Source organism: Etheostoma spectabile, chromosome 9 (genome assembly GCF_008692095.1).
Source record: "Etheostoma spectabile isolate EspeVRDwgs_2016 chromosome 9, UIUC_Espe_1.0, whole genome shotgun sequence".
Classification (NCBI taxonomy): domain Eukaryota; kingdom Metazoa; phylum Chordata; class Actinopteri; order Perciformes; family Percidae; genus Etheostoma; species Etheostoma spectabile.
Genome location: NC_045741.1, coordinates 15,530,796 through 15,549,759, shown reverse-complemented (window position 1 = coordinate 15,549,759; position 18,964 = coordinate 15,530,796). Strand labels below are relative to the sequence as shown.

Genomic DNA, 18,964 nt, shown 5'->3' with positions numbered 1-18,964 from the left:
CATTCACACACATTCATACACTGTGGCCGAGGCTGCCGTACAAGGTGCCACCTGCTCATCAGATTAACACTCTCACACATTCACACTCCGATGCAGCACCAGGGGCAACTGGGGGTTCAGTGTCTTGCCCAAGGACACTTCGACTTGGGACTTCCAGGGATCGAACCACCAACCTTCCGATTGGCAGGCAACCGCTCTACCACTGGGCCACAACCGCACATATGCACTAACAACAGTCAGAGTTTCTCCCCCCCCCATCACCCGCAGGCGTAGGTAGGCCACCCTCTCAACCCCCGGGGTAAATTCCAACTTAGCGGCGCTCAGCCGGGGAAATGTGAGTATCCCCACACCCGCCCAACGCCTCACACCCTGGGCAACTCCGGAGTAGGAAAGAGTCCAACCCCTATCCAGGAGTACGGTTCCAGAACCGGGACTGTGCGTAGCAGTGAGCCCCACCATATCTAACTGGTAGCGCTCCACCACCCGCACAAGCTCCGGCTACTTCCCCCACAGAGAGGTGACATTCCACGTCCCCAGAGCCAGCTCCTGCCTCCGGGGTCTGGTCCGTCGAGGCCCCTGACCTTCACCACCACCCATGTGGCAGCGCACCCAACCCCAGTGGTTTCTCCCACAGGTGGTGGGTCCATGGGGTGGAGTGAGAGGTGCCGCATAGCTTTTTCGGGCTGTGCCCGGCCGGGCTCTGTAGCAACCCTAGCCACTAGACGCTCGCTGACGAGCCCTCCATCTGGGCCTGGCTCCAGATGAAGGCCCCAGGCTTCCTCCAGGCAAGGTCACTTCATCTCTTCCTCTTTCAGTCATAGGGTTTTTGAACCATTCTTTGTCTGGCCCCTCACCTGAGATCACTTTGCCATGGGAGACCCTACCAGGAGCACAAAGCTCCAGACAACACAGCGCTTAGGGACACACAAACCTCTCCACCACGATAAGGTGATGGTTCCCGGAGAGGAAACATCAACTTTAGCAAAACATGTTACTTTTAAATGATTCTTAATTGTTTTGAATGCTTTTAGCATTTAAAGAAATGCTGTACAAATAAAATGCATAGTTAGATACCAAAAGAAGAAAGTAGAAAATGTATTTTTGTAATTTGGGTGAACTGAGCCTTTAATGCCCCTCTTCTGGCTTCCGTTCATTGTGTTGTTCTTGATCTTGTGTCTGTGTCATTAATGGTCAACTTGTTATCGGAAATATGAGTAATGAACACTGAGTTTCATTGAGGGGTTGTTTTCTTGCTGAAACACACTTCAATGGTTTGAAATCTGCTGTCAGAAGTAGTTATTTACGCAAGGTAGTTTATGGGGCTCTATCTTGCACCTGGCGCAGCGCAACGCAAAGCTCAACGCAAGTGTCGTTGATACTTTAAGACCAACAAAGTTGTCAATTTCCCGTCTAACGCCTACGTTGTTTAAGCAGCAAATGCACCTACACCCATCTTTATGCACATGGGCGTGCTGGTCTCACAGGGAGGGGTGTTCAGGTGAATTCTTGGCATCTTGCCATCTTAAGCAGGAAGAGATTGCGCCATTGTCCAACAAAAACCTGGTCTAAAGTCAATAACGCAGCATTTCATTGCTATTTTAAGGGGGTGATAGAATGACTATAGGGTATTTCACACTGTTCCTTAACGTCTCCTAATAGGGTATGTTACATAGGTTGTGCTGAAAATGGCCTGGATGCTGTTCTCTGGGCCCTAATGCAACACTGTGAAAAGGCCCTGGATGAAAAGAGAGGATTTCTTGCTTATATGATCTGCTCACGAATATTTAGCTGAGCTGCGCACTAGATTTGTTTGTTGAAGCACATACAAACCAACAGCACAGACTCCTAAGAATTGTCATGTTTATACATAAATTTAAAGTAGACCTTTGACAAGTCAAATGTTGTTGTACCAATTGTAAGAAACCCATCTATCAATTTGAGCATGTGTGTTTATAATTGGAATAAGTAAATCAAATCCAGAACTAAAGTCTTGAAACTCTCAAGAGATTTTCCTTTTCTTGTGAAGATTGTTCTGTCTTAAACTCTGCCCTTGACTGGTAAAATCCCTTTCAACTGAATCAGAGGGATTTCTGAAATGCAATGCTCATGTTTCCTTTGTATTATTTCCTAATTAATTCCAATGCCTTCAAGAATGTGGTAGAGTGGGAAGGTGTCAACAATGTCAACACTCACATCCCACATACTGTAATAAAACCACAACAAATGAGTTACAGACTTGCATCGCTCCTCAACATTTTAGACTAATGTTAGACATTTTTTTGTGAAATGTCAATAATGAATGTAGAGTTTCTTAAGTTGCTCTTTTTATGTCTTCAAAAATGGCAGAAACTTACAAAGAATATACAGTATACATAAAGTGGAAAATCTCTATAAATTGACCAAAGGTTTGGCTGCAGAATGTTGAATTAAACACAGAAACATATGGTTGGAAAAATGACCATCCAACCAATCAGGCCTGTTATTTACATTCATTCATAATGAAGGAAGGGAAGGATGGAAACATGCAGAGATGACCCTTCAGGACCAGACATGACTGTAAATGGCTGTAAGGAACAACAGAATGCTGATGGACAGTAAGAAGACACACGGGACGTCGGTGCACTTATCTTGCTTCGACTCTCCAGCCATTGCACATTAATTACAGCGTGACTTGTGTTTACAGTGAGGAGCAGCAACGATGGTCTCTGGCTACAACCGACCTTAAAAGACGAAGCAAAACACCTCTCTGGGAGTTAAACCACCGCTGCTCATCTCTGCTGCAGACAAAAGGGAGCTGGCAGATTCTAAAAACAACAAACCACTTAAGCAATGCCAAGGCTCGGAAACTCAAACACCAACTGGAATGTCCTGCAATTCGCAGTGAATCATGGGATGTACCAGGCGTCCCTGCACTGTTTATAGTGTTCTTAAATGTCGTAAAGGTAATTCATTTATCGCATGTCTGAGGTTACTGGAGCTTAAAGTGTAGTTTTTAGTGTATGACTAAACTGCAACACAGAACATGTCACAAAATACCCTTAAAATGTCATAAAAACAAATTGCATTTACTTCCTGTTGAATACTGAATAGTTATTGGTTGCTTCAGCAGCGCTAAATACAATAAGGATAAGGATAATAATTAACACCTGTTAATGTAACCAAATATGCACTGAGGATGTGATCCATTGCTCAAGACACAACACAGTCTCATGGCAGTTTGTGAAATGGTCACATTATTTAATCTATTGATGTTGTTTTTTTCATGTTGTTAAGCACAAATTTTAATGTATGTATTCAAATGGGAAGTTTTAGAATTTTTTAGAATCGATTGTTGGATCTCTGAGGAAGGAGGCTGTGGGTCCAATTGAGAACTAAGAAAAGGTTTAATGCAACAGAATGATGAAGATGATAAGACAAAGACAGATACAAACAACATAATAACACTGCAGCTGACAGCGGACTGGATTCATGCTTCCCCCATGATGGAGTCACGTGAAACCAGTGCTGAAAAATCCTAAATCACACACATGTATCCCCTGCACCGGGGGGCTGTTTCTTTTCACCTGGTGCATTCAAATCCATTGTCATTGGGCCGTCGTTGGCATGGCAACATGCGGCGCATCTTTGCTGTCCAATGAGGAAATACCTGCCTTCAAACTCTGTCCCTTTGGGGGTCGCTTTTGGTTACAGAGCAAAAGGGTCTGCGTGTAAATGTGAAACTATAGTTTAATCAGCATTGTATTGTCTTAGCCGAGACTAAGACCCCAGGGGGTGGCAGACAGTAGGCCACCTTTTGGTGCGTAGCAGGAAACCCCTTTCCATATGTTAAATGCCAGACTTGACCTGTGGTTCTTTACATTCAGAGGAAAAAGAGGGGGAAAATGGGGGACAGAGGCATGCATAATTTTCTAACCTGGCTCCGTCAGACATAGGCTACATTGTTTTTTTAACTTTTTATAACTCAACAGAAGCATGTTTCTTGTTCACCGCACGACTACGGTAGCCTGTAGTATGAAAATCCTGCGCAGGGAGGACTTTCTCCCCGGAGATCGGGGATCATCTCCCACGTGGGGCGATTAATTTCCCTGTTTTTCAGTTCCTTAATGCAACCATCCCGTTGTTGTCGCGCCTCCCCCAATGGTCCATGGACGTCTCCGTGTCATTTCCCCGTTGTTCTTATCCAAAACACAACCATCCCGTTGGTGTTACTCGTCCCGTTGTAACCCCAGAGACCGCGGATCGTGTCCCGGTGTGTGACGTGTCCCTTCCCGTTGTTCTTTTCCTAAACCCAATCTCCGTATAGATGCCTCCCATTATGTGCTGAGCACCACAAAAAAAGGAGAAATCAAAATACATTGTTATTATTATTATTACTGCCATTTCTTTAAACCAATCCCATGAATTGGGCGCCGGACAGAGCCATGGTGCAGCTGAAAAATAGCCAAGGGAATGAACTTGTTTTGGTGGAACGTGTTTGTTCTAAGGTTTTTTTTAGTCATGCAACAGAAACATACTAACTTGACTGTGTAAAAACTGACAGAACCAGCGTGTTGTTTAGATTCAAGATTAAGAACATTTGAGTTCATCTGGTGAGGTTTTGAATTGTTTTCATCTTCTCAAGGGGTCCCAAAGTTTCCACAACACACAGGGGAACATGTAATCCTTCATTTTAAATTTGACAAAATATAAATCCCCAAAACTGGGGTTAGGAGGTTTTTATGCAGCAGCAAGCAAATTAGCTGTCCTCTATTATATGATTTCAGATATGGAAAACACTTGACCGCATTAATCAGAATAAACTAACAAAGACGCATTTCAACATAAACATTCATGTTTACAAAACATGTACATAATTAACATGAGAATGTAAAGAACAAGAAAAGACAGATACACGTGCACGCATACACACAGCTACATGCACATGCAAATGTATATACACATACAAAAAATAAATTAAAATTCCAGTATTTTTTAGACTCAATACGTTTAGACTATATTTCAAGGGCAAAACTTTTGATTAATAAAACCTTCACCCTTTCTCCTGCAGAACTGAATTTATTCTTAGCAGTGTAAAGGACTCTATAAAACTCCATTTAAGCCTGTATAATGGAAACAGGTTATAGAAAGTATTTCTCAATACATACATTCCTCACTGTCACTGTTGATAAAAAAAAAAAAAAAAAAAAAAATCTCAGTACTGTGATGATAATAATCCTAAATCCTGTCTTCGGATGTTTTTCAAAGTAGATTTAATGAGATATTGTACTGTATGTCCTCAGGTTACTATTGTTTCTGCCAACTGACCTAAATAGTTAGGGTTTGCACATTATTTTGGACTTTTAAAAAAGAAAACTCATTTAGAGGAGCTTTTTGGGAAATCCGTGCCTAATCTGACATAAAACTAAGTGTTTCTTTGGATTTTCAACAAATTAGCTTTGCTTCCTGAGAAAATGTTTCAACGTGCAGAGAAGCTTCTTAGCTAACTTAAATGTCATGTCATCTGGGTCATAAATATTTATCTGAGAAAGTGCATCGCTTGCATTTTGATCCCTCGTAAGTGGAGAGTAGAGACAGCGGATGTTTCATGACTGAGACTTTTCCCCCACGAAACTCCCACTTGTATCCTCTCACACTGTTTTCACCTTTCTGGGTAACATTTCCAACTATGTGCGAAAGGAAAAAAACAGATGAGAAAATTAACTCAACAGGGGGTTAAAAAGGGACCCATAGCTCAATTTTTGATTTGACTCCATTTTGTGTTGAATGTTGAATTTTGAATGTTAATCTGCATAGTGACAAGTAATTATTGCTGTCAGATATGTAGTGGACTAAAAGGTAGGCCCTACTGTAGTACCACAGGGATTTTGTACCACAAAAGAGGAGGTGTGAAATTAATGAATATTTATATTCCACTTGATCCAGTGTATTGTATATATTTTTTTACTGAAGATCAAAAACCAATTGCATAGACTACAGGAAATGTTCTGCATACTTTTAATGGTTGCCAAAAATATTATCATCCACAGCTGTCCATAACTGGATAAAAGTACAGAATTTAATTCAAAGGTCAAACCTATATTATTAGATAATAAAGATGGAGTCTTTTTTTTTTTTACATAAACAAACTCCAGTTGTAATATACATGAGGCTATGGATGCCTGAATACAGTGACTCATTAAAATGACACACATGCAGACAAGGGTTTTATAAATTATATTCAGTTTACTCAACCTCAAGTAAGCCTAAGTAACCAGTTGTATCACGTCTTCTGTGACTCTGGAGATTTCTAGGTCTGAGAAAATAACCATGGTGATGTCATAGTGATGTCACCAGAATTGTTTCAGTTTTGGCTTACATTTTTTTTTAGCAGTAAGCTTGTGTTAAAAACTGGAGGCGTGGAGTTCCACATAAGAGGGCCGGGGGAGGGTCTAATGAAAGATGCATTTGCGTTGACACACCAAACTGAGATGGGGACCATGGTAAAATGATTCATTCTAAATATGTTACTGTAGAATTACATTTTGCGCTCGTTAGCATGCCGACGTCAGAGAGTAGCTGTAGGCTCTAAGTCTTGCTGTGAGTTGTTACCTAACTTTATAGAAATGCTTCACTAAAGTACTAAAACTTAAATCATACATGAACAATGAAGTCCAAAATAGTTAATTTTGACAAAAATCAACTAACAATCCTATTGAAAGTGGTATACATGAGACATAACATAACTTTATTATTAAGTTTAAATTATTTTGGGAGCAAGCTTTCTCTCTGGTTCATGAACCCTTCAACATCCTTTCAAGTAAAGATTTAATAGTCGGCACTTTAATGCCTTTTATTAACATTCACTGTTTTTGGGTTCCCCTCAACAATCCTTTCTGCAGAGGTTTTTTACAATTTTAAGAAAATACCAACCAAAACGACCATGTCCTTGAGGGAAACACATGACCTTATACTCATCCCCAGAGAGGGACAGCACCATGTGCTGACTAACCACCCAGTTAGAGCCTCTTCAGTCTTATACGAGAGTTCCCATGTATTTGGGACTCCCAGCAGATGTTAATATATCACCCATGAGTCTGCAGCCTGACCTTTGACTCTGAGAAGTTCCAACTATGAGTCGAGCCAAGCAAGCAACGAAGAGAACGGTCAACGGTCAGAGCAAAGACACACTCCCAGCAGGTGAGGTGGATCAAATGGTTTCTCTTCCGCTTTTCAGCAAACAAAAACACAGATTGCTGCAACCTTGAGATGCTTTTTCTATGCACTTTGACAGTTTTTAAATGTCTGACATTCTTTGATTTTCTCTACATTCCTGCTGTCTTTTTCTCAAACTGCTGCACTGATGTACCATGCTCTCTTTCAGCAAACAAGTGTGAAAGCCACATTGCTCTCACTGCATCTTGAAGCCACCCAGCCGTGAATTTCCAAACAGACCTCGCCATGATGGAGACGGAGCAAACGGCTGCAAGTTGTCATGCCCCGGGCCAAACTTCTGTCAGGACCTGGCTCTCATCCAGCATTAGAGGTATGAATGCTCGGCTGCTGTTGACCGCCAGCATTGGTTCTCAGACAAAAATTAAGCTCGGAGTTTTGCTTTTTGAAACAGTATGTAACCTATGACCTAAAAAAAACTGCCGAACAAACAGTTTCTTAACTTTTCTTCAGGCACAATTGGGCAAGCTACTTCAATTCCTTCAATAGTATTAACAACATAATCCAAAGAGATTCTTCCTGTGTGTTGTTTTATTATCCTAGTGTGGTCTAGGAACATCATAAGATTTTAAATCCACACAGATAAAACTTTATAACAGTTTATGTACATCATCGCTAAAAATACAGTTGCTCTAAATAACAACCCTCTCCAGAAGGAATCTTTTAGGTTGTCACAAATAAATACAACATAACTATAAATAATTGTTAATGTGAAATCAGATTTTTACCTTTGTGGACTTTAAATGAACTTTATTTATACTGCAATAAAACCAAAAACTATTATAAAACTAAATCTGTAAGTAGGAAGAATAAAAGAAATATAGTATCTAGGGTTTTGGGAGCTTGTCTTATACTTGGGACTACAAAATTCTATATAATAACTTACAATACAGTATACAGTACAGTATGTCTCCTGCTTTGATCTGTGGCTGTGAGTTTGTTAATATCTGAGGGGAAACGGGAGCATTTTCACATAAGACTTGTAAAGTATGTGTCTTACTGATTTTCAACTTTTTGTAAACTTTTTTTTTCTGGTGTTACTTGCAGCTCATGCTGCTCAAAAATCAACATGTTTTTCAAACAGCTCAAACTGTCATCTTGCCGTTTGCCCTTCTCTGTAAGCTTCAGAAATATAAGTCTTCCACAATACCTTTTACACACTTCTCATGTTAACCATTATCCATCATAAACATTTTGATTTTATGAGAATGTGATCACTTTTGGGTGATATCCTGTGTCTATAAAAACAGTATTAAAACTGCAATGGTGATACTTTGATGATAAAAAACTAGAGCAAGCATTGTGAACCCTAATAAACTTCTGAAATTAGATGTTTTGTTCAACTTCTCGCTTTACTTTAAGTGCTGTACAAATAAATAAAAATATTATTTTTTTTTTTTTATTTTTTTTTTTTAATTGAACCTTTATTTATTCAGGGAAGGTTCACTGAGAGGCCGCCTCTCTTTTGCAGGAGCGCCCTGATCACATCCTTACACACATGATACTTGGAAGCTGCCCAGTACAACCACAGTCTGATCTGCTGGCGACTGAGCAGCTCCACTGGAGTGGGTTTGAGGTTGAAGGCCTTGCCCAAGGGTACCTCAGTGGTGGTAATGAGGGAGGGGCTCTTTCAATTTCCCCACCAAGATTGTTATCCTGTTTGTCTGGGGATTTAACCAGCAACCTCCCAATCCCAAACTCTCTTCTCTAACCTTTAAGCCACCACTGCCCATTATTATTATCTTTTTTTTTAGCAAAGTGCATGTCCCTTGTTAACCTGCCATCACTCTCTCCATCCCCTAGTAGCAGAGAGAGAGCAGGGGCAGAGAGGTTATTTACTTGAATACGTTATATCTTGTTGTCCGACTCATCAATAGTTTATCTGACAGAGGTTTGTGCAAAATAGAATATATTGCCCCAACCATGGCTCTGAAATATTAGTAGCCTTACTGTGTTGTGTATTGATAAATCCATGGCACTGTGTGTTGAAGTAGCAAAAATATTTGTAATTGAATTTTTCTGAGTTCCACCCTTCTGTTAGTTTCATCTTGGTTTCCTGGGTGGGTGGGATACCCGGATGTCTCACTGATATCATCCATCAGTGAGATATCCGCGTAGGAATGCTATCCTGCAGCCATTGTTTGAACTGTATTATGTATCCTTCAGCCTTTTATTCCACCCTTTTTTTCCAACTCTTCATATCAGTCCTCTCCAGAGCTCCTCCAAATAACAGGAAAGAGTTTTGTTGCCAGTCATCTGTCACAGAAGGGAATACACCACCAAAGTTGAACATTATCAGCAGAATATTTATAACTTACATCAGAAACTCCACACCCAACACAGCAGTAACAAACAGGAAATTTCTTAATGCCACTCTGAAAATAAAAGTTTTCTTTCATCAAACTGGCCGCCTGTGTTCCAAAGAAGGAACTCTTTTATTGTTAACATTAAAGGTGCACTATGCGTTCCTGCAGGGTCACTTCTGTTGATGTTCCAAGTAAATTTAATACAAGACAGAGCGAGCTCGCCCCTCCCCCCATGTTTCCATAACTGTCATGACTAACTGACTAATGGCCCTGACACACTAACCATGACAGTCTGGCTTTAAATTTGAAACCAGACCCACGTGACGCATTCGTCCAATCAGCTACCACCGCCAGTCATCGATGTCATTGAATTGCTTCGGTGTGTTCAGACACATTTTTTTTTTGGCCAACTCAGGGAGGCAGTCCTTCTTGCCAATGGTCAGACATCTGGTTGGTGTGTCAGGGCCCTAGCTGTCAATAACCCCCACCCACTCCCCCAATTATCAATTATCTTGTCGGTGATTTGCTGGAGTGGTTTGTTGTGTTTTGGTGCACAGGCTGTGCCACTAGTGTTTGTTTGACATTTACTACCCCAGTGTCTGAGACCGGGCTTTTCACAGTGTATTCAGGGGAGAGATGCCTACAACTTGAGACAAAAATGAAATTGCCTTGAAACCATGCAGGAACTCATACTGCACCTTTAAAGCTTGTTTGGCTTTTGACAACCACCAGCTCAGATCATTGACTGACTTTGTATTGGACAGTGAAACACAGATTTGTAGTTGTGCTAAACATTAAACTAAACAGTGACCAAAAGCCAGTAAACTTGTTTGCAACGCAATGAAGCTGTTTAAGAGCCGACCTTTGTCACAACAACGCATACTGACATTTCCATAATTACTAAATGACTGTTTTCATTCCAGGAAATGAGATTAAACATTGACAGGAATCAGTCAGATATAAACACTAACAAACTAACAAACACACACAAACACATATGTACTCACAAAACACATGTACTACACTTTATACAAACACAGAGGCATTAGAGTAAAAGACACAGACGTGAAAACATGATAAACACACAAATACACATATACTTTAATCAGATTATGACACACAAACAAAATTAAAATACAAAAATACACAAGAACGGCATATTATTCTTCTCACACAGATTAATCCTCATAGTTTGACCCTTTATCTGACCTTGCTCATGTTTCCCAGCAGCACCCAGGACACCTAGTGACACCACCTCACGTTTCCATGGAGACGGGGTTCGCTACAAAGCCAAGCTAATCGGTGTTGACCCGGTACCCGACGCCCAGGGAGAAAAGATGTGCTGGGACTCTATGATGAAGCTTAAGGTAGACAGTCTGTCCTCCATAGCCAGTACAAACTTACCCTCTGTCTCCTCTTATTCCAAGCTGGTTAACAGTCTGTGAGACGATTTTCTTGTTCTCCACAACTGCAGTAAATTCATCAGGAAAGAGGCCTGTATTGAATGAGATCCTTCTGCAGATAAATTATCCAGTGGCATTTAAAATGGCATTTGTCAAACTAATGAAGACTGCATTTGACCAATATGTCCACTGTATTTAAAGGTCCCATGACATTAAAGTGTAACTTTATGAGATTTTTTAAACATTAATATGAGTTGCCCCAGCCTGCCTATGGTCCCCCAGTGGCTAGAAATGGCGAAAGGTGTAAACCAAGCCCTGGGTATCCTGCTCTGTCTTTGAGAAAATGAAAGCTCAGATGGGCCGATCTGAAATCTTGCTTCGTATGCGGTCATAAGGGGCAAGGTTACCTCCCCTTTCTCTGCTTTACCCTCCCAGAGAATTTGGCCCGCCCAGAGAGAGAGACATCATGGCTTTCAAACGAGCAGAGGGGGTTGGTCAAGGCCAGATCCTAGTCCAATCAAGAATTTGTGGCTGAACTGACGATGTACTTCAGCACATCAGTCCTATTCTGTTCCTTCATTTAGATAAGGAACTACATAAAATTGTGCACCTTGCCTGTAATTTAGTAATGGTCAAGATTAGCGTATGATAATGAGGTGATGTACAGTACATAGATTCAGTATATTCAGTAAATATCAAGTTTTTAGTAAACGCTAAGTGTAACCAGTGATACATTGACATTTGCTTTAAACATATAGTACAGCCAACGCTGAATGTCATTACTTTTAAAGGCGTTTGGTCATAAACCAAAGTATTGGACAAATTTTTCTACTTGACGATGCCACTGGAAAATGAAAAGTCAGAGCATCATCAAAGTCATTACAGTTCCGCCTAAGGGGCACATAAATGTTTGCACCAAAATTTAATGGCAATCCATTCACTAGTGAACCTCATGGCGGTACTAGAGGAAGAGTCAGGGGATACCAAACAAAAGATCATGTTTGTACAACATTGCATCTTGCCCCCATTAAGAATTCTGACAACAACACTGTTAGCGCATGCACATGATACAAGCCTTACGTGATCGCGCGCACGCCCCCACCCCTCCTTAATGCAGTTGCTAGCAGCTAAGTAGGACAGGCGGATTTAAAAAAAACATGATGGACTCTTCAGAAGAGGTATTGATCTTCACTTGAGGTTCTGTGTGGAAAAGTCACCGGACAACACAATCTTTTGAACATAGTCATACTGAGAAATACAGACAGTTATGTGGAGCTGATAGTCTTAATTAGCTTTGTAGCAACTCATTTAAGAATGTCTTGAATCTAACAAAACATTTATTAGTATCATAAATAATAATAAATATAAAGGTATGCACTAAAGCTTTAATTTATAAAATAGTTGTTGCAGTGTTTGTTTATTATTATTTTGGCTTTTATTTTAACAGTCTGTGTAGAGAGACAACATAGACCCCCCCCCATCAGGAGTCGAATTGTTGCATGAATAATAGTTAATACTTATGCAAACAAGTATTTATTATTTGTAAATAATTTAGATTAATGTGTTGAAACCTGTTTTCACATTGACAAAAATGGGTATTTTTCCAAGGGGTAGATCACACATTATCGGCTCATTAAAGTTAGGCTCATTACAACTTCAACGTCAAGCACAGGTACTTTTCTTGGAGTTTTTAAACTCTAGCAAATGGACAAGGTTATAAAAGGAGTTGTGGGAAAATTCCTGCAGTGGAAAAGGGGGCTTCTAATAAATATGACATCCTGCTCACCCTTGACATGCAAGGGACTTCAAGCCCTACAATCTCACAGGACTTTGCACGATCTAGTGGGAGTCAAGGCGTATGCAACAGAAATGGTCCACAGGAGGTGAACACTTCTTGGGAACAGGATAAAAAAACAGTTAGTTCCAGTCAGTTATTTAAAAAAAGAAACTGACGAAGATTTAGCATTACAGTTACAAGTCATAAGCTATAATTAGAGACTGTGTCATCAGTTACAACTCATTCAGTCAGTTACCACACATCGTGGCTTTAATACATTAGTATGAACATTTAGTACATTGGTAGGAACATTGGTATTAACATTATGTCAACTTTTGGATGTGTCCGCTGTGCTCCTTTTTTAAACCAGTCAAACCTTTTGTATGTCTTAGGGCTTTGAGGCAGCAGCAAGGAAACAAGGGAAACACAAGCAGAGAGTTTGGTTGAAAGTTTCCTCCAGTGGCCTGAGAATCGTGGATGAAAGGACTGGGGTGAGTTGTGTTGTCCTGTAGCTGTAGCGCCCCCCTGGGGTTGATGGTTAATGAATGGCATAACATTTTGGTATTTAGTCCATTTTTTTTCTCCAATAAAAATATGTTAAACACCTGTTGGTTTGACAGATATCTACACTTTGCACTAACCTCCACTCTGGACTATACATCTTCTCATTGCACATACAATTTATTTTTTACATTCTACACTACAACCTATTCAGCCTCCTTTTTATGTGCTAAACAGCAATTTTGTGTATCTTTGTTTCTGTTTCAATGTTTACTGTTTATTCTTTTTGATGTTCAATATGTTGGTCTGTTTATGTATGCACCAAATATCAAGGGAAATCCCACGGAAGTGTAACGTTTTTGTAGCAATAAACGCTTTTCGGATTCTGATTCTGAAATGAGGAAGTAAGGTTTCCTGTGTGAAATGGATGGTGCACTTTTTGTGGAAGTTGGTGATTGAAGATTATTTACGTTTTGGTTCCACTTTTGCTCCTTCTTATGGTCCAATTTCTGGTGGGAGCGACACCACACATCACAAACCTTTGCCTACACTGAATAATTCATTATCTGTGTTAGGTTCAAGGACAAAAATCGATGAGCAGGTTAATGTTGAGGAACCAAGATATAACAAATAAATAAATAGAACTACCATCAAGAAACATTCCCCCAGAAAACCTAGAGAAACAAAAACCCTTTGAGATCAGAAACCAGGCCAAATAACTTAAACGTGGCTACATTTTATGGTTATGATTTCTCAAATCTCCCTTTTGTCCTTTACTGTAATTGTAGTTTTCTGTTTCCCCATTAGTTTGTTTTTATTGCTGAATATTAGTGTAGTGGTTTGATATGTTGTAACATAACTAAAACCTCAAATCCTCTTTATTATCTGTGTTTTAGGCTGTACTTTATGACCATGACAGGAGCAGGATCAGCTCTTTGACCAAAGATGAGTCTGACCCCAGAGCTCTGGCCTACGTCTCCCAGCACCAGGACACCTACTGCCTCTTCTACATCAAGATGGCCAACCTGGTGACAGCACACAGTACTACATGTCATGTTTGTGCTGTTTACAGTGTGCCACCCAGCACTGAATGTGTTTAGTCCACAGTCTGACATTTAATTTGTGTTCATCAGGCAGATCCAGTCCTGGTTGACATTGAGGAGGTTTGTCAGAATGTAGACCAGGAGACGCCACAAGAAGCTGCAGAAGCCCCGACACAAGTCAGACAAAATCTTGTGTTTGTCATTGTTTTTTTCTTCTTTGTTGATACATGTGTGTTTACCACCGCGTTCAATTTTGTTTGGTTTTTTCCAGAACAATTCCTTACTGCTGCTAAGTGACACTTCAGCCCCTCCAGCTGAGGTACATAAAATAATATAACAGCTTGTTTTGTTTTTTTCCTATATGTTGAACAACCCCCAAATCTTTTGCTGAGGTTTATCATTGAACATCTCTTTATGTATTTTACTTTTTCAAAACGGTGGAGATCCCCTGCAGCACCGTATAGAGAGCCGAAGTCACGCCCCTTCCAGTGGACCTCATGGGACCTATCTTTCGAAAAAAATATGAATGGTAGTGAACGGGGAGAGGCAAATTATAATTTGATCCTATTTGAATTAAGCCATGGAATATAAATATGATGTTTGTCAATTTAAAAGATATTTTTTTAACTGAAGAAAGTCTCATTTAGTCGTAGGTTTGTCATATGACCACTTAGTTTTGTGTGAAACCGTTCAGTGAACTCTCTCACAAAATGTATGTCACCTAGACTGATGCTCACTTGCTCGCTAGCTACCTAGCTTAGCTCTGTTCCACAACACATATAACATTATCTTACCTGATGAGTTTTATCCAGTCAAGTGTTTTCAGCAGATAAGCAAAAGAACAAGCGAGATCCTCTGCTCATTTAAGTAGCATTACATCCACGGTACGATACACACAGACATTGTAGCTTCAGCGAGACGTCATCCATGCAACATTGAAGTGTGTAGTCTTTCTAATTATGTATTTTCACAGTCTTATACTTCAACAGTTTAACAATAAACTGAGGCTTTCTTCAGTTGAAAAATGTTCTTTTAAAGTGACAAACATCATATTTGTAATCCATGGCTCAATTCAAATGGGATCAAGAAATAAAATGCCTCTCTCCGTTCACTCCCGTTCACATTGTTTTGAAAAATAGGTCCCATGGACCGGAAGGAGAAGGGCATGACTTTGGTTCTCTATGTGTCATTATTTTCAGGAACCAGTTTTTGAGGATGTTTTCAGTCCACGACTAGATTCTTCATCTGGACAATCAAACCAGGTCAAATCAACAAAACACAATATCACACATGAATGTTTAAATCCACTGTACCTCACATAAACCATGAGGGTTTCTGGACAAAAACTAAATTGAACTACCAAATTATTGCAGTCAGAAGAACAGAATTATAAAACAATTGATATTTCAGAATTTCAATGTTTTCATCTTAAATAAAGTTGATTAAAAAAGCAGGGGTTAAACACCAAATCTTATGTAGTATAGCTGACCTTTCAAGCTTAAACTGGCCATAGGTTTTGGACTATTAATGTGAGCAAGTTAACCAGTTGCTCTCCTTCTAAGATCATGAACAATGGGAACGAATGAGAGGAGTTGATGCCGTATTTATTATATTGCATCAACATGTATATTTCTGTTTCTAATATTTTAGCTAGATATGTATTTTATTCATATGATTTGTCATTTCATGTCTGTTAATGTTTGCTAGTCAGCTATCATATGGCTTTCAACAACAACAAAATAAACTCATCTTAAAGAACAGTCTTCCATATTACTATTGGTTTAAATATATGGTGTTTTATCCAATACTGTTGTCTACATGTTGTGTTTATTTGTTGTGTACAGGGCTCTTTTAGTACTGAGCTGATGGAAGTCTTCTCCATCCAGAAGGAGGAGCCACTGACGGCCAACCAGAGCTCATGCACCAGTCAGCCAGGTTAGTTACAACATGAGACTAGGAACTGACACTGCGCTGGGGTAGTCCACGTCCACAACGTTCCACTTCCAGGATTGTTCAGGTGCTGCCATAAATTCCACCATCTTTTCGGCTGGATTTCCGTTACCTTCCACTTTCTTTGTATTGCCATTTTTAATTCCAGTCGATTTATGAGGACTATGGTTAATTGCTCCTCAGATCTGCAGGGTAAAGTATACTGGAGAGGTGCCAGTTCACCTTCTGGGCACTGCCAAAGTGCTCTTGAGCAAGGCACCGAACCCCCAACTGCTCAGGGCGTCTTTCCATGGGCAGCCCTGGCCCTCTGACATCTCTCCATTTAGTGCATGTATAGGTACTGAGCGTGTGTGTGTAATTCAGGCCTGTGTGTGATGTGTGTAATAACAACAGAGTATAAATTGTAATTTCCCCTAATAAAGGATACATTCAATTAAATTAAACTAAATTAAATTAATTCCAGACAGTTAGCTAGACTATGTGTCCAATCGGAGTTTTCTCTCGCACAACTAAAACAACCTTTTAATGTTCACATGTTCCACCAAAACAAGTTCCTTCTCGAGGCTATTTTGCAAAGGAAAAGTGGCGCCGTCCGGCAGTTAGCACCACACAAGACGATTGTGATTAGTTTAAAGAAATGCCAATAAACCAAAGCACGTTTTTCTCCCATCCTGAAATGCTGTGTGCACTAGACACTTCTCCGCAGCGCTGTGGAGGAATGTCTGGCAATGTGAGACTGGCACTGGGGTTGCCCAAGGCTCAAACTAGGACCATGTATCACCTGAAACATTTTATCTGTAGAGCTGGTTGGTGGCAGAACACAGCCTGGGTGGAAGTGCAATAAGAGGAGCCGTATTCAGCGCAAATAACCTCTGTCCTTCTTGTTTGGTCTCTCCCCACTTTCTTCCATATTTATCGTCATTTTTCAAATGTATAGTAGATATACGTATATCTGTTGTTAGTAAAATCCTTTTTGCCATCACATCAAAAGGAGGATTCATACAGTACAGAGATCTGACTCTGAGTTTATCAGTCAGATATACTATCATGCAAATAGGCTCATCAGGCTGTTCTGCCATACAACTACAGGCCCATGATCAGACAAACGTTGACCACTTCCTTCCTCTGGATCTCAAGGTCCTCGCTGGTCGTATCTCTCATCTGCATCTCCCTTGTGTTAGTGAATCAGAACATTAACACTTTCACATTATGTCAACACACATGGTGATATTGAAACTGTGGTTGATGATCATTTTCATGTCATGTTTAATATCTCCAGTACTCTGGAAAGGAGTGACATAATTCCTGCGATACAGCTGATAAAGAGCCACATTTTGAGGATTGGAAAGTGTTGAGTATCAATGATGGAATAAATAATCTCTCAACACATGCTCAGTTCCCACACTGACATTATTATCTCAACCTCCTTCAGAGAAGAAATAATAAAATCACCATTTATGGAAACGTCTCAAGGACGTTTTAATGTGTAAATATACAGCAGTGTGATGTTCTCATGCAGCAAAAGTAACTTATAGTGATTTTGAAGCTGTCATAGTTGTGACCCTAGCACTCCCATTCAAAAGACCATTTGACCAAAAACTAAAATACGGTAAATCTTAAAAGAGGCGCTTCCATCCTAATTATGCTTTTAAACGAAAGTTTGACTCAGGTACATCCACAAAAAGACCCTAGGTTGTATTTTAGCGAGAGTTACGCTTTAATATTAATCAGCTTATTGTTTTAGCACATGAATTATTTCGACAGGCCAAGACAATATTTAGTTTTTATTCATCTTATTTATCTTCTTTTGTTTTCTTTTAGAGCCTCCAAAGCCAAAGCTCTGCACCTCTCAGATCCTCTCCATGTTCCCCGCACAGCCACTAGGGGGTTCTCCATACTCCTCTCCCCCATACTCTCCCACAGGCACCATCCCCTGGGGCCAACAGGGGCTCCTGGGAAATCAGTGGGCAGGTTCAGCTGTGGCACCCTGTCCCACAATTCCCAGCAGCATGGCATCATGGGCACCAACAGACATGGCAGTCGGCCAGATTCTGGCTCAGGGGCCTCAGCCAAGAGTCATGGGGGGAGGAAACACACTTGCTTCACCCACTGCTGTCACCGGGTACCCCACCCCTTTAAACTCCTTCTACGCCCCCACTGGAGCAACAGGACCACTACAGTCAGTGTCCCCCTCTGTAGACCAAAATCGTTACCTATGAAAATGGGAATTGAATTGAATTCAGAATTGCTGCTTATGAAAAGCTGGTGTTGTTAATTTAATTTCAATTTAATTTCCTTTTCTTTATTTGCACATATTATCAAATGCTCGTGTTCAAGTAAACTGGATGATTTATACAAGCAAACCTGTGAGTCAGAGTTACGGTTTAACATTTACTCTGTTTAAACTGGACAAACAAAACAGTTTCACTGCTCTTGTCTCACAAAAAGAAATCGCAAAGTGTTATTAATATAGATCAATACTTATCATGTAAATTGTACCTGCTTATACCTGCATTTGTTCTATTTTATGAGTTTAACCTGATACTTCCAACTCATTTATTTTCTTTATTTTCTTTTACTGTATCAAATAAACTGCATTTTTTTAAAGTTGTCTTCAGGTTTGCTTATGTACTTGCAGAATAAAATACAGAACATACAAGGTAGCTCATTAAACTGTACTTTGTTTCTTTGTTTTATTTTCCTTCAGATTAAAGAATGATACTTTATCTTGTGTTCTTTAACTAAATGACATTCAGTTTTGCTTCTTTCTCTTAA

The 18,964-nt window shown here is 40.1% G+C and overlaps 1 protein-coding gene across 5 annotated transcripts; it reads left to right on the top strand.

Moving 5' to 3' along the window:
* The first annotated feature begins 6,906 nt into the window (after positions 1-6,906).
* LOC116695015 (disabled homolog 1) lies at positions 6,907-18,857 on the top strand. Of its 5 annotated transcripts, none has more exons than XM_032525047.1 (10): positions 6,907-7,176; positions 7,361-7,522; positions 10,743-10,882; positions 13,088-13,186; positions 14,093-14,251; positions 14,330-14,416; positions 14,511-14,558; positions 15,439-15,501; positions 16,084-16,174; positions 18,011-18,857. In XM_032525047.1, exons 2-10 carry the CDS (start codon positions 7,438-7,440, stop codon positions 18,406-18,408), a joined length of 1,170 nt encoding a protein of 389 aa, XP_032380938.1. In that variant the 5' UTR covers positions 6,907-7,176; positions 7,361-7,437; the 3' UTR covers positions 18,409-18,857. The 5 variants fall into 5 exon arrangements, with proteins under 5 accessions (XP_032380938.1, XP_032380941.1, XP_032380943.1 ...); XM_032525050.1 differs by having other exon boundaries at positions 6,908-7,176; positions 10,746-10,882; XM_032525048.1 differs by lacking the exon at positions 6,907-7,176 and having other exon boundaries at positions 7,220-7,522; positions 10,746-10,882.
* Positions 18,858-18,964: the final 107 nt, after the last annotated feature.

Excerpts from the sequence above, each read along its gene's own strand:
- LOC116695015 (XM_032525047.1), top strand. The coding sequence starts at position 7,438 with ATGATGGAGACGGAGCAAACGGCTGCAAGTTGTCATGCCCCGGGCCAA. Across the intron at positions 13,187-14,092 it reads TCGTGGATGAAAGGACTGGG|GCTGTACTTTATGACCATGA; the intron begins GTGAGTTGTGTT and ends TCTGTGTTTTAG. Across the intron at positions 14,417-14,510 it reads CTGCAGAAGCCCCGACACAA|AACAATTCCTTACTGCTGCT; the intron begins GTCAGACAAAAT and ends GGTTTTTTCCAG.